Source organism: Salvelinus sp. IW2-2015, unplaced genomic scaffold, assembly GCF_002910315.2.
Source record: "Salvelinus sp. IW2-2015 unplaced genomic scaffold, ASM291031v2 Un_scaffold4458, whole genome shotgun sequence".
Taxonomy (NCBI): domain Eukaryota; kingdom Metazoa; phylum Chordata; class Actinopteri; order Salmoniformes; family Salmonidae; genus Salvelinus; species Salvelinus sp. IW2-2015.
Genome location: NW_019945728.1, coordinates 28,253 through 40,473, shown reverse-complemented (window position 1 = coordinate 40,473; position 12,221 = coordinate 28,253). Strand labels below are relative to the sequence as shown.

The following is a 12,221-nucleotide window of genomic DNA, read 5'->3' as shown; positions in this document are numbered from 1 at the left end:
GACTAGCAGAGTGACTACAAGACTAGCAGAGGACCTACAGGAGATATAGGACTAAGGGCCAGAGACTTACAAGATATAGACTAGCAGGGTGACCTAACAGGAGATATAGGACTTCAGGTGCCTTACAGGAGATATAGGACTGGCAGATGGTAGTCTTGAATGATTCAGAAACTCAGAGAGTGATTGGCTGTAGGTGAAACAGGGCTGTTGAAGTTAGTCTCTCCCCTCAGAGGACCAAGGAGTCGTGTGGTTCTCTGCCGGCCTGGCGTTCTCTCTCAGAGGCCAAGGATCGCGTTGCTCTCTGCCGGCCTGGCTTCTCTCTCTCAGAGACAAGAGTCGTGTGTCTCTCTGGCGGCGTTCTCCTCGAGACCAAGGAGTCGGTTGGTCTCTCTGCCGGCCTGGCGTTCCTCTCTCAAGACCAAGGAGTCGTGTGGTCTTCTGGCCGGCCTGGCGTTCTCTCTCTCAGAGGACCAAGGAGTCGGTGTGGTCTCTCTGGCCGGCCTGGCGTTCTCTCTCTCAGAGGACCAAGGAGTCGGGTGGTCTCTCTGGCCGCCTGGCGTTCTTCTCTCTCAGAGCCAAGGAGTCGGTGTTCTCTCTGGCCGCTGGCGTTTCTCCTCAGAGGACCAAGAAGGAGTCGGTGTGGTCTCTCTGGCCGGCCTGGCGTTCTCTCTCTCAGAGGACCAAGGAGTCGGTGTGGTCTCTCTGGCCGGCCTGGCGTTCTCTCCCTCAGAGGACCAAGGAGTCGGGGTGGTCTCTCTGGCCGGCCTGGCGTTCTCTCTCTCAGAGGACCAAGGAGTCGGCGTGGTCTCTCTGGCCGGCCTGGCGTTTTCACTGTGGTCCGGTGTGGTTGAATTACGGCTGTGGTTAGGGTTYGGGTTCAGGTTGGGGAAAAAGGACAGGTTAGGGAGCGCGATGTGTTCCAGGTCCTGTAGGATGGTCGCTAGGAGACGAGAGTCAGAGGTCGCGACCCCAGGGTCACAGCTAAGATTGACCTGGGGGAGAACATGGCCGCCCACGTTCTGGGGACGGTCGATCGCATTCGTGTTTGTGTTCAGAACGCGGTCCTTGACGTTGACAGAAACGTCAACCACACAGTCGTCGTCGACATTAGTTTTACGGTCGATGACGTCATCGYGGTCAATGTCCGAGTTACGGTCCGAAACGCTCAGAAAACGGTCGAGAATATCGACCGCTAAATCGCTGATATCAACCCCCATGTCCGGGTTGTTGTGGTCGCCTAGTGGAAGACCAGGCACGGTCAAAGAACGGTCGGAGAAATCGACCGTGGCACGGTCGGATAAATCCAGAGCGCCGTCATCTTCCAGCGTGGTCGTTTGGACCGYGTGTTTGTTGTCGCTGTCGCTGTCTATGGTGATGACCACGGGAGAGCGTTGGAGGGCGTGGTCGTGACGCTGTTTTCTCCGGTGGTTGCCGCGGCGTTTGTGGTTGTGTTTGGGTCGTAAGGGGCTAGCAGCGGTCACAGTCATCCCTTCATAGATGATTTCAACACTGGGGCTGCGGGACTGACGTCTCCTCTTCTTCCCACTGGGGACGGACACAAAGACAAAGACAGACACAGTCAGAAATGACATACCTAGTCAGAACACACTAATGGAGACATTTGTTAGGAATAAAAAAAACAGTGGATGTGTACCAAATAGCACCCAACCCCTCAAACTACCCTTTGGACCTCTAAGCCAGTTCCATCGCATTTTTTACATTGTTCCCTCTGATCAGGGACTGATTTAGACCTGGGACACCAGGTGGTGATTCCCCTCTAATCAGGGACTTTAGACCTGGACACCAGTGGGTGATTCCCCTCTGATCAGGACTGATTTAGACCTGGGACACCAGGGGGTGATTCCCCTTAATCAGGACTGATTTAGACCTGGGACACCAGTGGGTGATTCCCTCTAATCAGGGACTGATTTAGACCTGGGACACCAGGTGGGTGATTCCCCTCTGATCAGGACTGATTTAGACCTGGGACACCAGGTGGGTGATTCCTCTAATCAGGGACTGATTTAGCTGGACACCAGGTGGGATTCCCCTCTGATCAGGACTGATTTAGACTGGGACACCAGGTGGGTGATTCCCCTGTAATCAGGGACTGATTTAGACCTGGGACACCAGGTGGGTGATTCCCTCTAATCAGGGACTGATTTAGACCTGGGACACCAGGTGGGTGATTCCCTGTAATCAGGGACTGATATAGACCTGGCACCAGGTGGGTGATTCCCTCTAATCAGGGACTGATTTAGACCTGGGACACCAGGTGGGGGATTCCCCTGAAATCAGGACTGAATTAGACCTGGGACACCAGGTGGGGGTTCCCCTGTAATCAGGGACTGATATAGACCTGGGACACCAGGTGGGTGATTCCCCTCTAATCAGGGACTGATTTAGACTGGACACCAGGTGGGTGATTCCCCTCTAATCAGGGACTGATTTAGACCTGGGACACCAGTGGGTGCAATTATTATCAGGTAAAACAGAAATCAGGGGCTCTGGACCTCGTGGGGTCAGAGGTGAATACCCTTCCCTACATAGTGCACTACCCACAGGGCTCTGGTCTAAAGTAGTGCACTACCCACAGGGCTCTGGTCTAAAGTAGTGCACTACCCTCAGGGCTCTGGTCTAAAGTAGTGCACTACCATAGGCTCTGGTCTAAAGTAGTACACTACCATAGGGCTCTGGTCTAAGTAGTCACTACTATAGGCTCTGGTCTAAAGTAGTACACTACCATAGGGCTCTGGTCTAAAGTAGTCACTACCATAGGGCTCTGGTCTAAAGTGACACTACCATAGGGCTCTGGTCTAAAGTAGTACACTACCATAGGCTCTGGTCTAAAGTAGTGCACTACCTAGGGCTCTGGTCTAATAGTGACTACATAGCTAGAACATACCTAGGGCTCTGGTCTAAAGTAGTGCACTACCATAGGGCTCTGGTCTAAAGTAGATAGAGACCATAGACTAACCTACATATCATAATTATTGAATGACAAACAGATATATATATAGAGATATATATTAGAGATATGATATATAGAGATATATAAATATATAGAGATATATATATAGAGATATAGAGATTAAATATATAGAGAGATATAGATATATATATATATTATAGAGATATAGATATATATAGATATATAGATAGAGATATAGATATATATATAGAGATATAGATATAGAATATATAGTAGATGAGATATATATAGAATAGATAGAGATATATAGAGAGTATAGTATATATAGAGAGATATAGAGATATATATAGAGAGATATAGAGTATATATATAGAGAATATATATATATATTATGAGTATATAGATATAGATAGATATATATATAGAGATATAGATTAATATAGAGATATAGAATTATATAGAGATATAGATATATATATAGAGATATAGATATATATATAAGAGATATAGATATATATAGAGATATAGAGATATAATATATATAGCGATATAGATAAATATATAGAGATATAGAGATATATATATAGAGAGATTAGATATAATATATATATATATATATAGAGAGATAATATATATATATAGAGATATATATATAGAATATAGATATATATAGAGATATATATATATATTAGAGATATAATTATATAGAGAGATATAGATATATATATAGAGAGATATAGATATATATATAGAAATATATATATATATTATAGAGAGATATATATATTAGAGAGTATTATAGAGTATATTATAAAGAATATAGATAGATATATAGATATAGATATATATATAGAGATATAGATATATATAGAGATATAGTTATATATATATAGAGATATAGATGATTATAGAGATATAGAGATAATATATATAGAGATATAGTATATATATAAGATATAGAGATATATATTATAGGATATAGATATATATATATATATATATATATAGAGAGAGAGATAGATATATATAGAAAGAGATATAGTATATATAGGATATAGATATTTATAGGGTATAGAGATATTAGAGAGATAGAGAGAATATATATAGAGATATAGTATATATATAGAGATATAGATAATATATAGAGATATAGTATATATAGAGATATATATAGAGATATAGATATATATAGAGAATAGATATATATATATATAAGAATATATATAGAGATAGATAGAAGTATATATAGTATATATATATAGAAGAGAGAGATATAGATATATAGATATATAGAATATATATTAGAGAGAGAGATATAGAATATTAAATATTAAATATAGAGATATATATAGATATAATATATAGATATAATAGAGATATATATATTATTAGAGATATATATATATAGAGATAATAGATATATATAGAGATATATATATAGTATATATATAGAGTATATATAGAGATTATATTATATAGAGATATTAGATATATATAGAGATATAGATATATGATAGAGATATATATATAATAGAGAATATATATATATATTATATTATATATATTATATATATATATAGAGATATAGATATATATAGAGTAAATATAGAGATATAGATATATATAGAGATATAGATAGAGATATAGATAGAGATATAGATATGAGTATAGATATAAGATAGATATAGAGATAGATATAGAATTATATATATACAGTGCCTTCAGAAAGAATTCAGATATCTGGACTTTTTCCACATTGTGTTAGGTTACAGCCTTATTCTAAAATAGATTAAACAAATTTTCCCCCTTAATCAAGCAAAAACAGGTTTTTCAAAATTGTTAATTTATAAAAAATAAAAACTGTAAATATCACATTTACATAAGTATTCAGACCCTTTACTCAGTACTTTGTTGAAGCACCTTTGGCAGCGATTACAGCCTCGAGTCTTCTTGGGTATGACGCTACAAGCTTGGCACACCTGTATTTGGGAGTTTCTCCCATTCTTCTCTGCAGATCCTCTCAAGCTCTGCCAGGATGGATGGGGAGTGTCGCTGCAAGCTATTTTCAGTCTCTCTAGAGATGTTCGATCGGGTTCAAGTCCGGGCTCTGACTGGGCCACTCAAGGACATTCAGAGACTTGTCCCAAAGCCACTCCTGCGTTGTCTTGGCTGAGTGCTTAGGATCGTTGTCCTGTTGGAAGGTGAACCTTCCCCCAGTCTGAGGTCCTGAGCGCTCTGGAGCAGGTTTCCAGGGATCTCCCTGTACTTTGCTCCGTTCATCTTTCCCTCGATCCTGACTAGTCTCCCAGTCCCTGCCGCTGAAAAACATCCCACAGCATGATGCTGCCACCACCATGCTTCACTGTAGGATGTGCCAGGTTTCCTCCAGACGTGACGCTTGGCATTCAGGCCAAAGAGTTCAATGTTGGTTTCATCAGACCAGAGAATCTTGTTTCTCATGCGTTGAGAGTCCTTTAAGTGCCTTTTATCAAACTTCAAGCGGGCTGTCATGTGCCTTTTTTGAGGAGTGGTTTCGTCTGGCCACTTTACCATAAAGGCCTGATTGGTGGTGTGCTGCAGAGATGGTTGTCCTTCTGGAAGGTTCTCCCAGCTCCACAGAAACGCTGGAGCTCTGTCAGAGTGACCATCGGTTCTTGGTCACCTGCCTGACCAAAGCCCTTCTCCCCCGATTACTCAGTTTGATTGGGCGGCCAGCTCTAGGAAGAGTCTTGGTGGTTCCAAACATCTTCCATTTCAGAATGATGGAGGCCATTGTGTTCTTGGGGACCTTCAATGCTGCAGAAATGTTTTGGTACCCTTCCCCAGATCTGTGCCTCGACACAATCCTGTCTTGGAGCTCTACGGACATTTCCTTCGACCTCATGGCTTGTTTTTGCAGTTACATGCACTGTCAACTGTGGGACCTTATATAGACAGGTGTGTGCCTTTTCAATTAATGTCCAATCAATTTAATGTACAACAGTTGGACTCCAATCAAGTTGTGGAAACATCTCAAGGATGGTCAATGGGAACAGGATGCACCTGAGCTCAATTTCGAGTCTCATAGCAAAGAGTCTGAATACTAATGTAAATAAAGTATTTTAGATCTGTATTTTTTTTTGCAAAAATTTCAAAATAACCTGTTTCGCTCTGTCATTATGGTATTTTGATGTCATTATGGGGTATTGTGATGTCATTATGGGTATTGGTGATGTTCATTATGGGGTATTGTGATGTCATTATGGGTATTGTGTGTAGATTGATGAGGAAATGTTTTATTTAATTCAATTTAGAATAAGGCTGTAAAGTAACAAAAATGTGGAAAAAGTCAAGGGGTTTGAATACTTTCTGAAGGCTCTGTATAAGGATACAGTAACATTTCCCCAGTATGTTATGGTATAGCCCCTCTCCAAGCCCAGTCCTCCTCACCTCTCTTTCAGACTGCCTCTGCTTTTCCGGGGGCTAGCGGTGGCCTCTGTCCCGCCTCTCCCCCTCTCTCGCTCACCGCCTCGCCCCTTCTCTCGCTCCCCGCCTCGCCCCTTCTCTCGCTCCCCGCCTCGCCCCTTCTCTCGCTCCCCGCCTCGCCCCCTCTCTCTCCGTGCAGAGCTGGATGGCTCCCAGGAAGGGTCTTCCAGATGCCGTGTCTTATATTTCCTCTTTCCTCCCGGCTTGTCGGAGCGTGGGGAATGTCGGGAATGCTGTCTGTCTGTAGAGAGATGGGACAGGGAGCTGGAGGAAGAGAGGCTGTCGGAGCGTGGGGAATGTCGGGAATGCTGTCTGTCTGTAGAGAGATGGGACAGGGAGCTGGAGGAAGAGAGGCTGTCGGAGCGTGGGGAATGCCGGTGTTCCCCAGGAGATTCTGGTCCTCGCTGGCTACTCCGGGATAAGGACGGGGAATGGGATAGGACGCAGTTTTCCGGACTAAAGAATATTCCTGTGTTAGAATATTGGGACCTGGCTGGTTCGTACGGAATCCTTTCTCTCTCTCTACCTCTGTTCCTCTCACTTCCTCCACTGTGCTCTCTGCTGTGTTGTCTATAGGAGCCTCTGTCGTGGGAGTCTCTTCCTTTCTCCTKTCTCCTTTTCTCCCGCTCTCTCGCCAGTCTCTTCCGGCGCCGTTCCTGGCTGCTGTCATCGCTCCGTACGGACACGGGGCTCCGTGCTGACCAGCTCCGTTCAGAACTCCTGGACCGGCCGGACCGTGACCACACGCTCGCTGACCGATGTCTGCTTCTAGACCGCGACCCTGAACACGACCGTTCTCGCTGTCTGCCCTCCCTTCTCTCCCCTAGAGGGCAATAGAGGAGTCTCTCTTCTACCTGCTCGCTCTCTCTGTCTAGATGTCTTACTCCCACTACTCTCTCCCCCCCTTCTCCCTGTCTCTCCCCCCCTCCTCCCTGTCTCTCCCCCCCTCCTCCCTGTCTCTCTGTGCTGGTGTTTTTAAACAGAGAGATGGGGGGAACTGGAATGGAGAGGGGAGGGATAACGAGAGAGAGAGGGGTTAACGCTGTTTGTTGAACAGTCTTCTCCTGTTTCTCTCCCTCTTCGTCTGAGGGGTCAGAGGACAGTTGGACCAGTTCAGGAGTTCTCTCAGCCATGGCTTTTACAAACCCTACTATCATACATTGTTCCCCCTCCTCTTCCTCTCCTCCCTCCTCAACCCTCTCTCCATCTCCTGCCGCTGTCATGTCCTGAGCAGGATTCTGATTAGCCCCCGCTGGACCAGAGTCCCGCCCCCCTGGGCTGATCGACAGCGGCATGGGGGACTGGGACGGCTCAGCTGTAGAGTAGGAGGGTCCTGGTGTTTCATCGTCCCAAGCAGATTGGCTCAGAGCGCTACTTCCTGCTACCGACACCGGCCGTCTCTCTCGTTCTCCCTCCGACCCTCCTTCCTCTTCCTAGATAGACAGACAGACATATTCCTGAGGGGAAATATCTTACTTCCTCTTCCTAGATAGACAGACAGACATATTCCTGAGGGGACACTGTCTTTTCTAGGAAGAGGAAGTAAGATATTTCCCTCGGAATATGTCTGTCTGTCTATCTAGGAAGAGGAAGTAAGATATTTCCCCTCAGGAATATGTCTGTCTGTCTATCTAGGAAGAGGAAGTAAGATATTTCCCCTCAGGAATATGTCTGTCTGTCTTATCTAGAAGAGGAAGTAAGATATTTCCCTCTCAGGAATATGTTGTCTGTCTATCTAGGAAGAGGATAAGATATTTCCCTCAGGAAATGTTGTCTGTTATCTAGGAAGAAGAGGAGGAGGGAGAGAGGAGAGCGGAGCGGAGCGGAGGAGGACAAGAGCGACTCTTGAGGCTCTGGCCAATCTGCAGGATGAAAACACCAGGACCCTCCTACTCTACAGCTGAGCCGTCCCAGTCCCCCATCGCCGCTGTCGATCAGCCCAGGGGGCGGACTCTGGTCCAGCGGGGGCTAATCAGAATCCTCTGCTAGACAGGACAGCGGCAGGAGATGGAGAAGGGTGAGGAGGAGGAGAGGAAAGAGGAGGGGGAACAATGTATGATAGTAGGGTTTGTAAAAGCCATGGCTGAGAGAACTCCTGAACTGGTCAACTGTCCTCTGACCCCTCAGACGAAGAGGGAGAGAAACAGGAGAAGACTGTTCAACAAACAGCGTTAACCCCTCTCTCTCTCGTTATCCCTCCCCTCTCCATTCCAGTTCCCCCATCTCTCTGTTTAAAAACACCAGCACAGAGAGACAGGGAGAGGGAGGAGAGACAGGGAGGAGGGGGGAGAGACAGGGAGGAGGGGGGAGAGACAGGGAGGAGAGAGGGAGAGGGGAGAGAGAGTGGGAGTAAGACATCAAGACAGAGAGAGCGAGCAGGTAGAAGAGAGACTCCTCTTATTGCCCTCTAGGGGAGAGAAGGGAGGGCAGACAGCGAGAACGGTCGTGTTCAGGGTCGCGGTCTAGAAGCAGACATCGGTCAGCGAGCGTGTGGTCACGGTCCGGCCGGTCAGGAGTTCTGACACGAGGCTGGTCAGCACGGAGCCCCGTGTCCGTACGGAGCGATGACAGCAGCCAGGAACGGCGCCGGAAGAGACTGGCGAGAGAGCGGGAGAAAAGGAGAAAGGAGAAAGGAAGAGACTCCCACGACAGAGGCTCCTATAGACAAACACAGAGAGAGAGCACAGTGGAGGAAGTGAGAGGAACGGGGTAGAGAGAGAGAAAGGATTCCGTACGAACCAGCCAGGTCCCAATATTCTAACAGGAATATTCTTTTAGTCCGGAAAACTGCGTCCTCTCCATTCCCCGTCCTTATCCCGGAGTAGCCAGCGAGGACCAGAATCTCCTGGGGAACACCGGCATTCCCCACGCTCCGACAGCCTCTCTTCCTCCAGCTCCCTGTCCCATCTCTCTGTCTTGCAGACAGACGGCATTCCGACATTCCCCACGCTCCGACAGCCTCTCTTCCTCCAGCTCCCTGTCCCATCTCTCTACAGCAGAACAGCATTCCCGACATTCCCCACGCTCCGACAAGCCGGGAGGAAAGAGGAAATATAAGACACGGCATCTGGAAGACCCTTCCTGGGAGCCATCCAGCTCTGCACGGAGAGAGAGGGGGCAGGCGGGGAGCGAGAGAAGGGGCGAGGCGGGGAGCGAGAGAAGGGGCGAGGCGGGAGCGCGAGAGAAGGGGCGAGGGGGGAGCGAGAGAAGGGGCAGCGCAGGGGAGGCGGAGAGGGGGAGAGGCGGGACAGAGGCCACCGCTAGCCCCCGGAAGAGCAGAGGCAGTCTGAAAGGAGGTGAGGAGAACTGGGCTTAGAGAGGGCTATACCATAACATACTGGGAAATGTTACTGTATTCCTTATACAGAGCCTTCAGAAAGTATTCAAACCCCTGACTTTTTCCACATTTTGTTACTTTACAGCCTTATTCTAAATTGAATTAAATAAAACATTTCCTCATCAATCTACACACAATACCCCATAATGACATCACAATACCCCATAATGACATCACAATACCCCATAATGACATCACAATACCCCATAATGACATCACAATACCCCATAATGACAGAGCGGAAACAGGTTATTTTGAAATTTTTGCAAAAAAAAAATACAGATCTAAAAACTTATTTACATTAGTATTCAGACTCTTTGCTATGAGACTCGAAATGATGGCTCAGGTGCATCCTGTCCCATTGATCATCCTTGAGATGTTTCCACAACTTGATTGGAGTCCAACTGTTGTACATTAAATTGATTGGAATTAATTGAAAAGGCACACACTGTCTATATAAGGTCCCACAGTTGACAGTGCATGTAACTGCAAAAACAAGCCATGAGGTCGAAGGAAATGTCCGTAGAGCTCCAAGACAGGATTGTGTCGAGGCACAGATTGGGGAAGGGTACCAAACATTTCTGCAGCATTGAAGGTCCCCAAGAACACAATGGCCTCCATCATTCTGAAAATGGGAAGATGTTTGGAACCACCAAGACTCTTCCCTAGAGCTGGCCGCCCAATCAAACTGAGAATCGGGGGAGAAGGGCTTTTGGTCAGGCAGGTAGACAAGAACCCGATGGTCACTCTGACAGAGCTCCAGCGTTTCTGTGGAGCTGGGAGAACCTTCCAGAAGGACAACCATCTCTGCAGCACACCACCAATCAGGCCTTTATGGTAATAGTGCCAGACGGAAACCACTCCTCAGTAAAAGGCACATACAGCCCGCTTGAAGTTTGATAAAGGCACTTAAAGACTCTCAGACCATGAGAAACAAGATTCTCTGGTCTGATGAAACAACATTGAACTCTTTGGCGTAATGCCAAGCGTCACGTCTGGAGGAAACCTGGCACCATCCCTACAGTGAAGCATGGTGGTGGCAGCATCATGCTGTGGGGATGTTTTTCAGCGGCAGGGACTGGGAGACTAGTCAGGATCGAGGGAAAGATGAACGGAGCAAAGTACAGGGAGATCCCTGATGAAACCTGCTCCAGAGCGCTCAGGACCTCAGACTGGGGCGAAGGTTCACCTTCCAACAGAAACAACGATCCTAAGCACTCAGCCAGACAACGACGGAGTGGCTTTGGGACAAGTCTCTGAATGTCCTTGAGTGGCCCAGTCAGAGCCGCGACTTGAACCCGATCGAACATCTCTAAAAGAGACCTGAAAATAGCTTTGCAGCGACACTCCCCATCCATCCTGACAGAGCTTGAGAGGATCTGCAGAGAAGAATGGGAGAAACTCCCCAAATACAGGTGTGCCAAGCTTGTAGCGTCATACCCAAGAAGACTCGAGGCTGTAATCGCTGCCAAAGGTGCTTCAACAAAGTACTGAGTAAAGGGTCTGAATACTTATGTAAATGTGATATTTACAGTTTTTATTTTTTTATAAATTAACAATTTTGAAAAACCTGTTTTTGCTCTGATTAAGGGGAAAATTTGTTTAATCTATTTAGAATAAGGCTGTAACCTAACACAATGTGAAAAAGTCAGATATCTGAATTCTTTCTGAAGGCACTGTATAATTATCTATATCTCTATATCTATCTCTATATCTATCTTATATCTATATCTCTATATCTATATCCTATCTATATCTCTATCTATATCTCTATATATATCTATATCTCTATATCTATATCTCTATATATATCACATCTATATCTCTATATATATATATAGATATATATATAATAATATATATATAATATTATATCTCTATCTATATATATATATCTCTATCATAATCAACTATATCTATATCTTCATATATATATCTATATCTCTATATATATATATCTCTATTATATATCTCTATATTATAATTATATATATATTCTCTATATATATATCTATATCTCTATATAATATCTCTATATATATAATATCTCTATCTATATCTCTATATATCTATATATCTATATATATAATATCTCTATATATTCTATATCTCTATATATTATATCTCTCTCTCTATATATATATCTCTATATTCTTATATATATATCCTCTATATCTCTCTCTCTCTATATATATATATCTATATATATCTCTATATCTATCTCTATATATATCTCTATATATATATATATCTATATCTCTATATATATCTATATCTCTATATTATCTCTATATTTTATATCTCTATATATATATCTATATCTCTATATATTATCTATATCTCTATATATATATCTCTCTTTATCATCTCTATATCTTTATATATATCTCTATATTATATCTATATCTCTATATATATTCTATATCTCTATCTCTATTTATATATCTATCTCTTCTATATATATATATATGCTATATATATATATTA

The 12,221-nt window shown here is 44.2% G+C and overlaps 1 protein-coding gene across 1 annotated transcript in view; it reads right to left on the bottom strand.

The window, feature by feature from the left end:
• Positions 1 to 569: 569 nt before the first annotated feature.
• The window catches only part of LOC112077324 (E3 ubiquitin-protein ligase Topors), a 31,994-nt gene continuing 20,342 nt past the window's right edge, over positions 570 to 12,221 (bottom strand). Inside the window, exons 8-9 of the mRNA XM_070441643.1 lie at positions 6,362 to 7,830; positions 570 to 1,545 (exon numbers count right to left, since the gene is read on the bottom strand). Coding sequence (XP_070297744.1) covers positions 570 to 1,545; positions 6,362 to 7,830 — 2,445 coding nt within the window. The remainder of the gene's footprint in view (positions 1,546 to 6,361; positions 7,831 to 12,221) is intronic.